This window comes from Dermacentor albipictus, chromosome 10, assembly GCF_038994185.2.
Source record: "Dermacentor albipictus isolate Rhodes 1998 colony chromosome 10, USDA_Dalb.pri_finalv2, whole genome shotgun sequence".
Classification (NCBI taxonomy): domain Eukaryota; kingdom Metazoa; phylum Arthropoda; class Arachnida; order Ixodida; family Ixodidae; genus Dermacentor; species Dermacentor albipictus.
The window spans coordinates 6,126,350-6,144,965 of NC_091830.1; the positions used below are offsets into that span (position 1 = coordinate 6,126,350).

The following is an 18,616-nucleotide window of genomic DNA, read 5'->3' on the forward strand; positions in this document are numbered from 1 at the left end:
AGTTATAAATCGAGGTGCACCAGGGAAATAGAAACACGTTTTTGCTGCGGTAACACTATATAGGGAAACGATGGAGGTTAAGAATGTGATCTCTACCCAGCTGCCGATTTCGGCTCTTCTGGCCTCCTTGAAGCCCTTGGGTTCAGGGATATAGCAGAGGGAAAGTAAACATGTCCGCAGTAGAGATTAGTAAGAGGCGATTGGAGGTTTGGTGGTAGAATAGCAGGGAAACCACAAACAACGCGAGGCACACAAAACCAAATCTCTCTCTCTCTCTGTGTGTGTGTGGGGGGGGGGGGGGGTCTTTTCTTTTGTTCTAAAATATAGGTTGTACATTAGGCAAAATAAGAACAAGGGTGTGTGTGTGTGTGCGTGTGTGCGTGTGTGTGCGTGTGTGTGCGTGTGTGTGCGTGTGTGTGCGTGCGTGTGTGTGTGTGCGTGCGTGTGTGTGTGGGGGGGGTCTTTTGTTCTAAAATATAGGTTGTACATTAGTTAGGCAAAATAAGAACAAGGGCTTCGTGCCATAAACCACCACCCCGTTTCAAAGGGGACACTCATATATCATCCATCCAGTCTCGAAGATAATTATCACTGCCGCCTGCTGCAGTGCTGGCGCAATGCAACGGTGGCTTGCCTGAAATAAGGGTGCAGCCAGGACTCGATGGCAACCAAAGGTCAGTGGGACGCCTCGCATTGGACGCTTACGGGAAGACTACAAATGAAGCTGTGCAGGGCGATATGGGCTGGACTAGGTTTGAAGTGAGGGAGGCTCGCAGTAAAATTGACTATGAAGAACGACTGAGGAATATGGAAGAAAGTAAATGGGCTGTGATGATTCACAGTGGAGGAAAAGAACTAGGAAGCTTGCCAGCAAGTATGCGGCCTGTATGGTTAGCAACACAGCAACAAAGAACGTCAAGCGGAAAGTCGGAAAGGCTGAAATAACCTCATGGGTGGCGGCAATGGAAAAGAAACCTGCACGAGCAACTACATAAGAGGGAAAAACGAAATCAGGAAAGAAGCTATTTATGACAACTCAATAGGAAGCTCATTAGGAATAGGAAGCTTTTCGAAGCGAGATCAGGATGCCTTAGAACACGCACCTATAAAGCGAAATATAAGAAGGACGAAGAAGCATGTGCTTGCTGCGGTAAAGCTAGAGAAACGACGGAGCATGTTTTATTAGAATGTGAAGATATCTACCCAGCGGTCCATTTCGGAATCTCTGTCCTCCTTGAAACCCTTGAGTTCAGCGAGAGCAGGGGGAAAGTAAACATGTCCGCAATAGAGATTAGTAAGAGCCGATTGGATGATTGGGGTAAGAAGAGTAGGGAAACGACAAACAACGGAGGCGTGCAAAAACAAAGTTCGCTGTAGGGGGTCAGAAAATTTGGTTGTGGGAATTCATCGTAGATGTTTTTTTTTCTTTTTGAACGTAGGTAGGGCATTAGGCAATAAATTAAGAAGAGCTTGGTGGTGCCACCCACCGCCCCGTTCCAAAGGGGACGCTCATATGTAGCATCCGTCCGTCCATCCATCCAGCAGTGGCTAGCGCGCTCGGCTACGAAGAGGTAGCACTGGCGATGGGGCAGGGGATCGAATCCTCACCGTGGTCGCCACTTTTCCTTCGTTAGATGAATATCGCGTAACTTGTGCGCCGTTTTCTGCGATGGTCTTCTTATGACTGCGGGGTCGCACAATGAGCCACGCAATGCTCTTGCGTTAAGAAAACTTCAAGTATGCTGTCACCCAAAACCGTAAATCACGGAGTCCGCGCCCCGTAAACCATAAACGCCGACTGTAACGCGCACTGACGTGCCAATTATAAGTAAAAAATTGAATGCATGAAATTATTTATCTTAAGAAATAACCAGGAGATACTCATCAGGCTAAGAGTCATTACAAGCCAAGGCTCAGCTATCGTGAAGTGATGGGCTCTGTTCGCGAGAATATGCTGACCTCGACTGCGTGAAAGAAAGGCCGGATTTCTTGCTTCGTAAGTTAGACGCATATCAGAATGAGAGAAGCGCGTGACTCACCGTTACATTGGTCCAGCGCGCGGCAAGCTTAGCCTCTACGCTACTACTGTCCACATTTGGGGACACTTCTTCTAAAGCCAAGTACTCCGGAGTGAAATGCTGCGAGGCAATAAGGTCACGTACCTTTCTCAGCCCTGGACCATGCCTCATTCAGCTTCCAAAAGAGGACGGCATATCGCGTCCTTGCGATATGCGAGTGTTCTTGCAAATGTTCCCGTTCGATACCGCTGTCCACATTAGAGGACACTTTCTTCTAAAGCAAAGTGCACCTCAGTGAAACACTCCGAGGCATTCAAATCACGCTTATTTATCAGCGTACATTATGCTTTACCCTGCTTTCAAAGCAGGGTAGCAGCTCTCGAGATGTTTTCGCAAATTGTGTCCACATTTGTAGACACAAATTTTTAACTTAGAAATGCTTTTTACGTTCCCAATTTTTTTTCTTTGAGCTCCTGATATAGTGCGAAGTTAATTTTTAAAACAACTTACTCATTTCGTTGACTACATGTCTTTAGGCGGTTAAAATGTTACAGTAACGCTAGAGTGGTCAAGTTCATGCTAGTTCATATTATACAGCAGCAATGAAAGCCAAGACAAGGGAGAACGTAGTTAAGACATAGAACGCTAGCTGACTAGTAACTGATTTGATAAGCGTGGTGAGCCCTAGGTGACCCTGAGAGCCGTCTATACAAGTAGCGGACACTTGATCTTAGCACAAAAATACAGAGGTACAGCAAATTGTTGCTGGGCAAACTGTGGTCGACGAAGGGTTAATTGTCTCGCGAGCCAACATTTCAATGGGACCTGTCTTCGCAAGGACCGTTGTTGTCAAGACCCAAGTGCCCTTGTCGAAACGTTGGCTCCAGAGCCATCCTTTATTTGACTACTGTAGACGTCTTGTAGACATCTTGCTGTGACCCTCTGTCTTGTTTGGATTGTTATCGGACAAACAGTTTCTTTATTTCGTTACGCCTTTTCGGCAAAGGGGAGCGCTAAAGCGGCAATGAAAGACAGCCAGAAAAAATTGTCAGGAAAGACGTCGGTCTTACCTGTCGGGTGTCTTTCCAGGTAGCCGAGAAAAAAGTTCCAGGCACCCGACAGGAATTTGACAGTTGCCAACTTGTCTAACTGCCTTGCCGTAACAGTTTAGCGCTCCTCTTTGCCCAAAATGCGGCCCCGACAAGCCCAGCAATGTAATATTCTGAAGACGTGGTGGTGGTACAGTTTATTGTTTTATTAGATAGCTTAGGTATAGGGAGCCGTGCCACAACATCTGCGGAGGAAAAAACGGTACGTTCTCTCCGCCGACTCGAATGCCCACATCTCGGTACTGCGGCCGGTACCAGCGCAGTTCTCGACCGACGACATTCGCGGTCATCGCCAGCTAAACATTTGCCGCCAGCTGCCAGCACTACTACATGCCCGCGCATTCACGTTGAGTAGTCTGGCATTGATGTGGGCTGACCGTTGCGGCATCATCACCATTACTGAACCGAATTATGTCTAATACTGGTTACGTTCACGACCAGTGTACTCTGAAGAAGGCCAACTTTGGGGCATGTTTCAATCGATCAATCTCTAACTCTCTGGACGGTGTGGAAACGGTCAGAGCTCGGAAGCGGATGCCTTTGGGACGAGGTGAAAGACGGCCTGGTGTGGTTTCAGTGTAACGGCAATAAAATAATATACACTTAATCACGGAACCGCACTTCCATGACAAGTTGGGATGATATCGCGTGTTCATGAGAATGATCTTACGAGTCGCTGATTTGAGTTACACATGATGCATGAATGCGATACTTGGTTTGCCGCCGGTCATTTACCGCTCGTTCTTTCTGCGTTTTTTTTTAAACAGAATATTGTACACTTTATACTTTCTTACATTCAAGCGGAGGACTGCTCCGCAAATGACATTTTCCCGCCTGAACGGTAGACACTTACTTTCTCATAAACGGCGTAGCTATCTTGGAAGATCTGAGTGAATCCGAGGTTTGCTGTCAGCTAAACGTCCGCGAGCGCAACTGCCAGCGTAGTTCGGAACATCACGTCGACATTTCAGCATGCTCTCATGACAGTTTGCAAACTCTTGATGCGACACTCGTGTTTCTTCGGAACTGGTTTGTCCATTTCTGAGCACTACGCCCGCTTAATTTGAAAACTCGTCATCAGATACCTGCTCAGGTCTCCTTCGGAGAATAGAAGCCTGGGACAAGAAAATCGCGACCTACAATTTGATGCACAAAAAACTGGCGAGCAGATAGATTTCTTGCAATTACAAATTCTTCAAAGCATACAGACTGAAACTAAAGTGAAACAGGTCGCTTCCTCTATCTTAACGCGTTTAACAGGATGCCCGCCTTCAAGGTGCAGACATGCGGTAGTATAGCGGGGACAAGAACCACCACGTTGATATTTCGCACCGCACGGCTTCGAGTCCGTACCACCTTGAAGCTCCTTTTCAGTACTAACATTTCGGATCACGCAAGCATTGAAGCGTCAAGGGATGTAATGCTACAATCCGCGCCTATGGAACGTCGCGGAAGATGTAGCTGCGAGCGTTCGTCGGAAGCTGCGTGGTCGTAACGGTCAGCGTTGTTCCCTTGTCATACCATCTGTGAAACTCCCTGTAAGTTCTGCTCGTCCCAATGACCAGCGTTAGCATACGTGTTCAGATTTCGATGTCAGCGCCTTGCCGCGACGACTGTGGAACAGCCGTCAACTTCATGGTGGTGACCCTAAGATGAACACCTGCAGTTCGCTTTCTGTTTCTTGATTGAAATAGTGTCCAAGAAGAAGGGCGTGGGTTATGACCGGATTTAGGGGTGGCAACCGGTGAGTTTCGAGAACTGCGGATGACTCCCTGGACGCCGACCGACGTGCCGATGTGCGTCGTCAGGGCAGCACCAGTGTGGGTGTTACCCGGCGCACGGTGTGCGTCGGCGGCGGTGGCCGGCGAGGCGAGGACGAGCCCAGCATGACGGGCCCCCCGCACGGCGTGGCCCGGCACAGAAGCCGGGGCCCGTCGGCGCAGCGGCACTGCATGCAGGGACCCGAGGCCCGGGGCACCAGGTCGCCCACCGCGAACCGCTGTCCGCCCAGGACGCAGCCCTGCTGCCCCGAGTGTGGCTGCCCTTCGTGAAGGGCGGCCTCCACGACGGCCGGCTCGGCTCGGATTGGATCGGGTGCTGCTGCTGCGGCTGCAGCAACGGCCGGCACTGCTTTCTCGGCCGCGGCTGCAAAGAGGTGCCGTCACGCAGGGTGCTTTAAGTGAAGCGACAAAGACGCGTAGTTTGGCGTTGCGCGCCAATGTAAACACTATAGCCGGCCAGTCTGCAAGTCATTTAGAATCAGCCGGGCCATGAATGATGTTCTAGGTGTTGTCGAATTCCCCTATGTTCGCCATCTTTTCACCGCGGATTGTCCCAGAGGGTTGTCCCGGCCCTCTGTGACTGGCTCACAAAGCCGTCATCACGAAATTTGTTAATACGTCGGAATTTGACACCGTCCAAAATAGCACAGCGACTGCACAGAGTACGTTTAATCAGCAATACTTTCGCAACGTGTCTCTGAAAAATCGGTTCGCAGCTAGCAACTGCATGGGTGCCGATGCACTGTCCGCGCGTTGTTACTGCGCTTCGGCGAAGAGCGAAAGAGCGATCTCGGTCCCACGGGAGGGAGTTCATGTAAATGCTGTCGGCTCGGGTTGTCTCTGCCCGGATTCTGACTCCGCTGGCTCGTCTCGCTATAATAACAGAGTCCCTGAAAACTTATGGACGCCGTCTTGAAGGTCCTGATTAACTGTTCAGCGCTACGCTCACTTCATATTGTAGCTTAGCAGAATTAATCACTCGTGTTTAGAGCACCAAAGCGAACATCTAGCATGTATATATAACTTTTCATGGATAAACACTCCTCGCCGCTTCGAACAAGAACTTGCGTATAACAGTCGGCGCTAGCTCCTAGCATCTTCGCGCAATATTCACCGACAGAAAGCTAAGCATAGCTGCAGGTAGGGATTCATGGTAAGAAAAGTAAAGCGCACAAAACTTGTGCCTGTGTTTTGTACGCATGCCTTTTAAAAAGAGGCCGAGATCGGCGGGATACGCTGACTCCCCCGACTTCCTGTTGAGAAACTATTGGAACGGGTGAGACGCTACGCTTCTGTTCCCGCCCTTGATTGTTTACCCCACTCCTGCGATAATCCTCTTAGGGTTGCAGTATGTATAAATGAATAGAAATAAATAAACAATATAACAGTCGTGTGGTAGAAGAAAGGCAATCGCTTTCGCATACATCCATCGATAGCTCTAGGGCCTAAAATTTCTTTCCGGCTGAAAGCATCAAAGATGATTGACAAGGCCAGCGATAGATTTCCGGTTACCCTGAAGTGTTTCACACAATTTCGTTAGACCATGGGCTACCTCCTCCTCCTATGTGCGTGACATCATCGCATACGCCAACCAATCACACGCCCCCCTTTTTCCTCCTCTGCGCTTCCTTCTGCGCTTTTTATTCTCCCCTTTCTCACTCCTGTCACCATCTTGTACCAAGCCCTCCACCAACTAAGCAAACCCGGGGAAAGCCGCCACAAAGCTATCGCTTTAAAATGTTGCTACAAGATGTAAGCCTAATGTAGCGTTGGCAGCCCCGAACAAGATGTCTGTATGTGCCGTGCCGATCAACAAAAAGCGGAAGAAGCCTGAAAAAGAAATACAGATGGTCAAAGTATTATACATAAACAGCCGTATGTAGCGTAGTGCTTTTGTAACGTATTCACAAGACGTGCGGTAAAACGTATACCGAGTGCTTCTGCGAACACTTTCGAAATTATTTTAAAATTGCCTGCGGTAGATATATAGCACAATTCTAGTTCATGAGCTGGTCTACTCGAAGAGGCGGGCATTACTTGCACCAAAAATTGGAACGCATGATCGACTAAGTAAAAAAAAAAATCGCTAATTCTGTGTTCCATGCTTAACTATAGTTACTTTAAGGCACGTATTGCAATTTACAAATTTTAGCCGTAGAGATTACAAGGCGAATACACTTGGAGGGAATCCTCAGGATGACACCAGTTTCGAGATATTAATCCCCGAACTTTGTGGAGAAATGCATTGGCTTCCCCGTAAGCTTTGTGCTTCAATGCATAAAACGATGTCTTGTGAAGTAAGTTGAACGACAGTGCATTTTTACCCAAGTTTGACGGCGCATATCTCGTAAATGGTGTCATCCACTCAATTTTTTTTTCAAATGGATATGCCTTGCAGTCGCACCTGCTAGAATTTGTAAAATTACCATATGTGCCACAAGGTAACTAGTTAAAATATTAATTAGTAGATTTTTACTAATTAGTTGAATATGTGTTTCAGTTATTTATTGTGCAAGTAATATCCGCCTCTTCGACTAGACCAGATCAAGGTTTAGAATTGTTCTATCTTCCAAAGACAAGTAAAAAATATATTTTTAAAGTGTTCACTGAAACACCCTCTATATTTTAATGCAGGCGGGGTGACACTAGACGTACAAATTTTAAAGCAGTACGATGGTTCGACAGAGAACTTACAAAGGTATCTTATGCGTGTCAAAATATACCTGCCATATGATTGCGAATTTGTATTTATTTACACGAGGCTACGAGCGTCTTGCAGAACTTTTGCATGGCGTGTTTTACATTTTGCTTTCGGTTGTGCCCCTTTCGGCATGCCTGAAACTTAGCTTGCTGTATACACAATCCTTGAGATCTCCTAAGAAATGTCACTCACTAGCTTTGCGTTGTGCTGTTTCCCTACCTTTTCCGTTGCGTCGCGTCAGTCCCCTGCCATGCGAGTGCACATAACAAAAACTACAAAATAGTTCAATTGTCGATCGTGTTACCCTCTTGCTCAAAAAACATTAAGCTGAGTTCCACCAGCAAACCCAGTCCCTTCTGGACTCAATGTCTCGTACAACGGCCGCCCTTTTGAACATCGACGGCGTGAATTGCTCACCGTCATCGATGGTAATCGCGGTTGATATGCTATACCGAGAGCGTACACTTTCCTTCTGCGATTTGATCGTCTTCCGCGCATGGCTGCTGTACTTATTTTTGGCATGTGTGTGTACCGATGCTTTTTGAAAAGAAAATAAATTCTTGGAAGTTCAGCGCTCTGTTCACACCTTTCTCCTCGGCTTCTTGTGCTTTCTGAGCAGGAGGCAGTACCGTACTATTTCCAAGTAGGTGGCATCAGAGTGTTCACTGAAACAGAGTGTTTCAGTGAACTTTCAAAAATCATTAAAAGTTGCCTGTGGCTCATATCACAATTCTAGTTCACGCGCTGGTCTACTTGAAGCGGTGGACAATACTTGCACAAAGAATTGAGATGCAAAATTTACTGGTTAATAGAAATTCACTAATTAAGTTTTTACCTAGTTACACTAGCTATAGCCCATATTGCAATTTACAAATTCTAGCCGTGGAGTTCGCAAGGCGGATCCACTTTGAACGAATATTCAAGGGGACACCAGTTTCGAGATATAAATTCTCGAACTTTGAGGAGAAATGCATTGGCGCTCCAGTTATTTGTGTGCTTCAGTGCCTGAAACGACGTTTTGTTAACAAATTAACTGGAACGCCAATGCATTTCTCCTGAAAGTTCGGGAAATTATATCCCGTAACTGGTGTCCCCTTGAAAATTCGTTCCAAGTGGATCCGCCTTGCGAACTCCACGGCTAGAATTTGTAAATTGCAAGATAATTAGCCAAATGTTAATTATTGAATTCGTGGTAATTAGTCGATTGTGCATTTCAATTTTTTGTAAGTAGTGTCCGCCGCTACGAGTAACCCGGCTCATAAACTATAATTGAGCTATCGGCCACAGGCAACCTTAAAAAAATTTTGAAAGTGTTCGCGGAAACATCCTGCATATTACGTGGCATGTTGACTGAGAATGCCTGCTAACAAACCCGTGGCACTGCACAAAACATGACTCTGGTATTAAGATATTCTGCCTTCGAGCGCTGCACGTCCGTCAAAGGACAGCTGACGGCGAAGTCGTCCGCATTGTCCCGCAAAAATCTTTCAGCTACGGTGGGGACATGAGGGCTGTTTGATGAATGATGATGAATGACTCTAATCCAATCGGCGACAGCACACGATACGTTCTTGTCTGCCTGTTACACCTGTAACTGGAACTTTCGAGTTATGTGTTGCACTTATATGTTCGTGCAACTTATTTGCTATACTACAAGGGTTGGTGTTATCTTAGTTTGAAAGGCTAAATTAAGGTCTGCAGTTTTGCACTATAGCACCCGAGTAAACTTTATTGCCAGCGAGCGGAACGTCGCCGAGTGGACTGCTGTTGCACACGGGAAGAGTACATATCAGTACCTCGTCTTGGTTGGTCATATAACTAGCCGAATAAGTTTTCAGAAGGGAGGGAAGGATTGCAGCATTTTAATTTTCTCGGCAGATGACAGCTTCACGTTCGTGAGTTAGAATCGAAGTATGCTTATGTAGGTGGCGATGCTCTTGGTGTGAAACGGACTCCAATGAGACAGGGATATTCCGTGGTGGAAGTTATTCCTGGTCAGGCAACAGACACCCGCAATATATTAATTAGGAGATCGTTTCGGGGAGAATTGGTCATGTGCACGTTGCCGTGTAACGTGCAGATTCTTCAAGGGTTTTGTGTTAGCGACCCTTGCATCCTCTTGTCTACTGGAAATCTTATCGTTACGCAGAAACAGAGCTCATCTTTTACCTATAGTGCCAGCAGCCGCGCTCACTAATTGGCGCTTTCAACGTGAATGTCTGCGGTGATCCACCTGCATTAAGGTTTATCCACACAGTCCCGAACAGGCTTTGACCTAGAGAAAATTGAGCCCATGATTACGTACATCGGCTAATACTGCGTTTTAGAGTGCGCGTGCATGGGCTTGGGAATACAGTTCATCCTCTTACTCCACGCTCTTCAGGAGTCTGTCGTTCTTGAACGAATAATGTGAAGACGCTTGAACGGTTTATGTTACACTGAGAATGCTTTGGCGTCCCAACTTCCTTGTTCACCTCAAACAAATAGTGTTCTCTTTTCATAGTAGCGCACTGGCTCATTTCAAGTGTACATTTGCAGTATACAGTTCAGTTCGTAACCCTTTCTCCTGCGTGCTTGGGCTGTGCGCATGGGTTGGCGAATAAACTAGGTGTATGTATGCGCGAGTCCAATAGACGCAGATACGGCCCTGCCCTTCGCTTTTTAGCCTCGTTTGTCCAATAGCTTTTCGAATTGGCTGACCCAGGTGTACTCTTACGGCACATGGCTAGTGGCGCACCCAAGGCCAGCGGTGCGCCGTTCTCCAGCCCCGCGGTTCAGGGTGCGCGAAGAAGGGGAGCAAACTGACTCACGCGCGTCACTGCACTCCAGCGCCGGGCAGCAGACGCCGGGCATCCGTCGCTCGCGGCAGCCGGCCTTGGTCTGGTTGGGGCACCGCTCCTGCCAGCAGATGACCTGCGCCGCGAAGCAGAGGCAGCGCTCGCAGGGGTCCGAGCGCGGCACTTGGGCCCCGTGGCCGAACAGCTTGGCTCCCAGCTGGCAGCCCGCCGACGGCGGGTCCTCCCTCTCGCGCACCGCCGCCTGCACGGCGACCGCGAAGACCAACAGCAGCGGCAGCCTCTCCATCGCCGACTGTGCCGGGATCAGGCCGGCGGACAACGGGCCTTGAGATGCCTGCCGCCGAAGACGTGGCCGCACCTTGACCCTGTCTCTCGCGGAGCTCAGCGGGGGCGTCGGTGGCACGCTCGGGGGACTGGGACAGCGCTGCGTCGGGGACAACCTCTCGCCGCCGCCGCGGCGGCCTTGAATGCGGCTAGCAGTGCAGTGCCGCCGCTTCTGCTGCTGCTGCTTAGCGGGCCGGCCCGTGCCCTTCCGGGTGGGGTGGGCGCGGCGGCGACGGCCGCTGTCCTGCCGTGCAGATTCTCGGTCGCCGCTAGCCGATGATGCGTGGCCGTTTACGGAGGGCCCCCCTCCTCGCCTCGGAAACCAGTTCTAGCCTTTCTGGACCACCGCGCCATTCATGTGTTCGGCCGCGACCCCGCAATTACATTGCGCGCTCAACACTTTGTACAAAAGGGTCGCTGCAGCAGCCGCAACGGGATCAACGCCCCGGGGCTGCCGCTGAAGCTGCAGTGTCCACCCCTTGCAAAGCGAGCCCTGCAGCCACACAAGTGGCCAAGGTCAAGAAGAAAAGCCTAATGGTTCCCTCGGCTGGACTTCCTGGCGGCGACACAGCTCTCGGCCAGCGATGCTCCGGGGACGTCGTGCCGCCCATGCGGGATTTCCCGGCCGGCCGACCGCAGAAGACCCGGCCGTCTGCCCGCCTCTACAAAGTGCTCGGAGCATTGTCTCGAAGCCACAAAGTATGCAGTTCGCGGGTAAAGTGGCCCCGTGGGATAATGCGGAATCTCTCCTCTGCCAAACGAGGACCGCCCGTGTCTGGCTTCTCACTCAGCTTTTCTTCGCGACTCCGACACGGCGTATGAACCCTTTCACAGTTATTGATTTCTCAACCGTTAGATGAGATGAGGATAGGTGCTATAATTTTTTTTACATTCGCCTAACGCAACTTGTCTCTCTTGTCTTTTTTGTATATGTTTCAGTCTCATTAAAGAGGGCCGAGGCGTCGAGGGCAATCAATATTTCACAGGGTGGGATAGGCGACAGTCTTGACGACACACCACGTAGCTACTAGGCCGGGAGCCTCCTATCCAAGAAGGGGTAGGTATTTGACGGGCTGTAGTGGTCCCCGCCTAACTGTTTGCAGTTGTTCAAAGAACGTTGTTTTATAATCTACAAGGATCCATTAGGGTGATGCATAAGGGTTATCCTGTAGCGGTGCACTACGAGGCCTGCCTGTAGTCCAACTCAATGAGAGGCCTTTTGTGTAACTTAGTCATGAAAAAGGCTTCTGGTAAGTCAAATGTTTATTGACGTTTTCGAGGTTAGGTTGTAGTTATAATTGTGCCACCATAACTGAAGCGTTAATTAGCTCTTGACTTAATAACAGACAGACAGACAAAGAACTTTAATGACAAGGTCCTGAGAAGCTTTGCCCTAGGGCTTAATAACTTAATAACTTACTTGATAACTTTACTTAATAAGAATATTTTTTTTCTAACCTGTTGCTTAACCAGACAAATTTTGCCGAACTCTTGAATGTGTTGCTTATTTATACAATAGAGTAACAGTGAACACTTCCGTCAATACTGGAGGTGGTACAGTTAGTATGCATGCAGGACGTAGTAGAAATTTGTGAATCAAAGCGGCTTCGCTAAAATGTACAGTATACAAGCCTTGCTATCAGTGATGCGCATTGCGATCACACTGAAAGGCGGCGAATGTCATCCACTCTTATACGACAGTGTTTCACAATCTGGGGATTCTGCCGGGTGTCTCGCGGATGCTAAGCGAAACTTCACATAGACGGATGGATGTATGGATCGAAGGAAAGATGTGCGGAAGGATGGAAAGATGGATGGATGGGAAGATTGATGGAAATACGGATGGATAGAAACATGGATGGAAAGATGGATGGAATGATGGATAGAAAGATGGATTTATGGATGGAATGATGGATGGAATGGCGGATGGAATGATGGATGGATGGATGGATGGACGGATGGAAAGAAAGATGGAATGAGAGATGGAATGATATATGAAATTATAGATGGAAAGATGTATTGATTGATTGATTGATTGATTGATTGATTGATTGATTGATTGATTGATTGATTGATTGATTGATTGATTGATTGATTGATTGATCGATCGATCGATCGGAGGGAGCAGCTCAGCAGCGTCGGACGCTACGCAAGCCAACTCGGCAAGGCAAGTTGCAGCGGGCTTGTCGTGACCTGTTTCGCCATGAAATGAACAGCAATTCAAAGAAAACAGAGGAGCGTTCTGAGAAGCAAGCACAGGAGTTGCTTCACACCGACGCCATCGTTTAGACAGGTTTCTATTCGAGCCTAACGATTGCGGACACTCCATGGCCACCGCGGCGAAGTCTGGCAGTTGCATATGGATGCGCGAATACTCGAGTATTTCACATGTAGCACATCGTATAAGGTCCTATGAGAACCACTTGAATCTTTTTCGAACAGTTTTATAGTACTTCATTCGCACGAATGTCACGAGAATAAGAATATGCCAAGCAAAGACGCAGAAAAAGCAATAACTTGCGTCCGTGCCGCAGTGGGTATGACAGTTGTATACGATACGTCATTGCGGAAACGCCTTCTCGCGGTTTAAGTGCTGAATCAGTCGCACTGAGCGCTAAGCCGGAAAAGTGGCTCTTAAACCAACTGCGGAAGGGTGAGCTGGAATTTGCAAGTTCCGCTCACCATTCGGCAGTGGATTTTGTTTAGCATTACAGCCGCGCGCCTTTTACTTTTTGCTGGCTACCAGTTTCACCCAACTGTCGCTGTTATCGGGTTATAGCTTTCAGCACATGAAACTTCGTGAATGTTGTCGCGAATTTGATGGTGATAAGGCGCGTTCATTCAAATTGTCACGTGCGACGCGAATAGTGTTAGTACATCTTGGAATCTATGTGAGCACCAGCGAATAATCGGAATGTACGGTGATGAATTATGTTAGATAAATACCGGATCGCCTTGAGCCGTGAAGTTACATTCGACGACCGTGCATGCGTTATCGCTGTCATTTCTTTTTTTTTTCATTCAGGGCTCAAGTTTTCTCAATAGAAGAGTTGTTCTTCATGCACTCTTTCTGCTTCTTGACCTCTGCTATACGCCATGACACTGTTTGAAGGTGCGCACGTGGGGTTAATTCAATCAAAACTGGACATGACTTGGTCAATGCTACGTCTTTTTTTTTACAATATTACTTAGAGACAAATCTGGGGCCATCGGTCTATGTGCGTTTCCCAACGGCATACCTGCCAACTCTCCAGAATTTTTCGTAACGTTTACGAATTTGAGCCCGTCTTACGAATATCACGTGAACTTGTACAAAAATTCATTGTGTTGGTGAAACTGTATCGCACGTCCGTCTCCTTAACTTCCGGTGTGATTCTTTTGATGATGGAAAAATGCATGGGGGATACAAGAAAGGGAAAGTACGAGTTATTGCAGCAGCTGAAATTGGTGGCAGCTAAGTCACTGAAAAAGTCCCTGTAATCTAAAACCAAGGGTGGCGACGTTGGTTTGTTGGCAGATTTTGACAACAGCTGGTTGATCGAAGAGAAACACGAGGACAAAAGAACTGACATTGAGCGCACAGCGCCTGTGCTTCCAACATCTGTGTCGCTCACAGAAAGTTTCAAAGGAAAGTGAGCGATATATTCGCCTTTCACAGGAAACCGAAAGAAAGCCATATGTAAGTGATACATGTGTTTATCGTTCACGAAAAAATTCATGTGCATATAAGTCATGTGAAACGAATGAAATTCACTTATGAATCCTCTTTCATGATTCCTATAGTTAACCCATGGCTCTCAGTCCCCAACAGCTGCGGAGCACCTGCCAAGGTGGTGGTCAGACCTGTAACGCAGCAGAGGGTGCTAAGAATCTCTGGATCCGGACAGGCCGCCAATGGAAACTGACCCTGGCAACCTTTAACAGCCGAACTCTTTTGAGTCAGGCTAGCTTAGCAGGTCTCTTTGAGGAACTATCAGACATTGTTTGGGATATCATTGGCTTTAGCGAGATTAGAACTAGTGAGGCTTATACAGTGCTGAATAACGGCCATGTCCTCTGCTATAGAAGTCTCCCAGATAAGAAGCAATATGGGGTAGGATTCCTAATCCATAAAGACATAGCGGGAAGCATTGACAAATTCATCATTAATGAGAAGGTAGCAGTAGTCGTAATCAAACTTAATGTGTAGGTTAAAGGTAGCACAAGCCTACGCTCCAACATCCATTTACGATGATGATAAAGTAGATCAGCTTTATGAAGATGTTGAACGAGCGATGAGAAAAGTACAAACTCAGTTTACTGTAGTAATGGCCGACTTCAATGCGAAAGTGCGGAAAAAAGCAGGCTGGTGAAGAAGCAATTGGCAACTACGGCGTCGATTATAGGAACGCTAGAGGAGAGATGCTGGTAGAATTCTCAGAAAGAAATAAGCTGCGACTAATGAGCACCTTTTTCAGCAAGCGTAGCGACAGAAAGTGGACCTGAAAAAGCCCTAACGGGGAAACAAGAAATGAAATTGATTTCATACTTACTGCCGATCCCAGCATAGTGCAGGATGTAGAAGTGATAGGGAGGGCAAATTGCAGCGGTCATAGATTAGTGAGGTCTAGGACTCACCTCAATTTGAAGAGAGAAAGAGTAAAATTGGTCAAGACGAAACAGGCCCACCTAGACGCAGTAAAGGTAAAAGCAGACCAATTCAGGCTGGTACTCGCAAACAAATATTTTATTTATTCATATGCACCCTTAGAACAGAGAGATGAAGATGACATAGAGGTAATGAATGAAACAGCAACTAGGCTGCCTTCAGAAGCAGCAATTGGAGTGTGATGTAAGGCACCAAGGCACTCAGTATAGGTAAGCTCTCCCCAGTAACAAAGGACCTAATAAAGAAACGACAAAGAATGAAAGTGTCTAACTCAAGAGGTCAGACAGAATTCGTGGAACCGTCAAAATTGTTCAGCAAGGAGAAAATAAGAAATATTCGAAATTATAACTTGAGAAAGACTGAGGAAGCAGTAAAAGATGGACACAGCATGAAATCAGTGAGAAGGAAACTTGGCATAGGACAAACCAATATGTATGTACTGAAAGATAAGCAGGGTAATATCATCAGCCATAGCGAAGATATAGCAAAAGCAGCGGAAAAGTTTTATACTGACCTGTACAGTACCCAGAGGAGGCAGGATACCTCCATTCGAAACAGTAATGCACAGGATACAGAAACTCCTCCTATTAGCGGCGAGAATTAGGAGTGGCGCCCTCTCGCGAGTGACGTCACGGCCAGGACTCCGCTCGCTCGGCTCGCTCAGCTGCCGCGCGCGCTCGTTCCCTTCTTGTATGCTTGGGGTATGGGTAGCTCGAGCCGTGCTTATTGAACGATATGTCGGCTTCTTTCTGCTGCCGTGTCTGTATCACAGTTCCTTCTCCTAAAGCGCATGAGTCAATAAAATTTGCGGCCTGGATATCGCAAGCTACGTAGCGTTGAAGGAGTCTACTGGCATCGCAATGAATATATGAGCCGTGTCTGTCCATAAACTTTGCGTAAAAGTAATGTCTGCAAATTCAACACGCGAAGTTGTGTATGATGCCTCGCTAAACACTTAACACTCCGTTAGTATTTAGCTATGAGAGACATTACATTTTACATGGAAGAAAAATCTTGGTAATTGGCGTCAGGATGTTATCCGTGTTAGAAAGACACTGCCCAGCGAAGCTGTCATCGTGATTCTTATTACTTTGGGGTGTTGTTCCATTCAAATATGGCCATTCATTAATGCGTAAAAAAATTGTTAGGTGCGCATTTCTTATGAAAAAGTTTGCTGCTACATTCATCCCCCTCTGAAACAGGCCTCCAAAAAAACGAATTTCTCATGGCTGCTAACACGACGGCGTGTCATGTAGAGTATTTACATAGTTAATTCACAAACACCATAGTAGCAATCACCTGAGAGAAGGTTTCGTTGTTAAGATCGAGAGCCAATCAATTTCAAGTGGTGAAATGTTTCATAGTGGCCCTCAGTAGCCTTTATCGACAATATGGCACACCCCTGATCACGTAGCAGTAGCAACCGACTGTCGGTATTGCGAGGCACGCTATGTTCGCGAAACCGATCAGTTGACTATAACTTCAAATTGAAACCATAAAGGTTTTTTTTTTACAGCGCCAACTGGAATGACTAAAGTATTCTCGAGCTACTACAGCGCAGCTTAGATTGCCTAGAAAACGAAAATTCAAGCACCCTCTGTCTCACCAGGTCTCGATCCAGGGTTTAATTGTCCAAACGGATAACTATTCGCTTCGTCGGTACATAAAAGAGAACCTTGCCCAACTGCAGGGTAAATAAAGTTTGCTCCAATCCAATCGCAAACATTCATAGGGAAAGCACCGCAAGCCTTGCATATACTTTCACTTGATTTCTGACCCTCCACCGGGGTGCATTTGGATATCTTCAATATGTCCCATACTACTAATGATTCACGCTTCGACTTCTTGCTAGCTGCAGCCATGCGGTCCAACAGGCATATTTCACTAAAAAATTTGGGCCGAGCAGCCCGTGTCAGTTCGCCAAAAAGATTCCTCATGTATATTCCTCAAGCAACAAGCACCAGTAAATTTCTCAAGTGAGTTGAACGTATAGCACGGAAAAGGGAATATATATATATTGGTACATTCCTATTTGCAGTCTGTAAATAGCTGTAAACCTTCATTAATTTTACTTCAAATTTCCGCCGCTTAAAATAAACACATGAAGAACCGCCTAATGTTGACAAGTAGTTAAAGAAGCAAGTGGTGCTTGTAGAATCTGAAGTGCAGTATTAGTCAAGCCCCGTGTTACTGCCGAGCGTTTCTGCGAAGAATTGCAAAAATTCGATATTATATCATGAACTACTCGTCGTGAGCAAACCTGTTTTAGCGGATTAAAATCAACGTAACTGTTGTAGAAGTCATATATAGCCAGCGTTTGTGACATACTTGTTGCACCCCGGCAGGTATGGTATCATAACTGGATTCTTATATGCTATGTTTTGCGATTGTCCATCTGGGCAAAGAAATACCGCAATGGGCTGGTCTGCGCTCCTTCGGCTGGCACTGTAGCGTTGTCTTTGAGAGCTGCATTGTTGTCTAAGAAATTAGGTCTTTGAATAAATGTTCGCAAAGCAAGGCGTCGTAAAATATATATTTGAGACGACCACCATAAGTATACAAGCAGAGAGAACGAGGGCGAACAAACGAAAACACCGCAGAAAGCGCCCGGACAACGGCCGAACTGTAGCAGACGACAGGCGCGAGTACTTGCCCTGACGTCACGCGAGCGGCGCTCGCAGCGCCCCTGTAGTTCGTTCTCGGGGCTAATAACTAGCGATGAGGTCAGAAGGGACTTACAAGACATGAAACAGGGAAGAGTGGCAGGGAAAGATGGAATAACAGTCGATTCAATCAAAGATGGAGAAGACATATTGCTTGGAAAACTGGCGGCTCTCTATACGGAGTGTCTATTGATTGCAAGGGTCCAGAGAACAGGAAGAATGCAAACATTGTACTAATTCGCAACAAGGGAGACGTGAAAGGATTAAAAAATTATAGGCCCATTAGCTTGCTTCCAGTATTATTTAATATATTCAGCAAAATAATTTCCAATAGAATAAAGGCAACACTGGACTTTAGCCAACCAAGGGAACAGGCTGGCTTCAGGGAGGGATACTCTACAATGGATCACATTCATGTCATTAATCAGGTAATCAAAAAATCCGCAGCGTACAATCAGCCTCTATATATGGATTTCATAGATTATAAAAGGCATTTGATTCAGTAGAGGTACCAGCAGTCATAGAAGCATTACGTAATCCAGGAGTACAGGATGCTTACGTAAATATCTTGAAA

At 46.9% G+C, this 18,616-nt stretch overlaps 2 protein-coding genes across 3 annotated transcripts in view; one reads left to right on the top strand and one right to left on the bottom strand.

Annotated features, from left to right (window-relative positions):
- Nucleotides 1–18,616, top strand: part of betaCOP (coatomer subunit beta) — a 164,309-nt gene that overhangs the window by 50,800 nt on the left and 94,893 nt on the right. The gene's annotated exons all lie outside the window — the stretch shown is intronic.
- Nucleotides 3,253–17,736, bottom strand: LOC135920309 (uncharacterized). Its single transcript, XM_065454520.1, has 3 exons — nucleotides 17,708–17,736; nucleotides 10,420–11,000; nucleotides 3,253–5,272 (listed from the first exon to the last, which is right to left on the bottom strand). The coding sequence occupies exons 1-3, from the start codon at nucleotides 17,734–17,736 to the stop codon at nucleotides 4,932–4,934; spliced, it is 951 nt and encodes a 316-aa protein (XP_065310592.1). The 3' UTR covers nucleotides 3,253–4,931.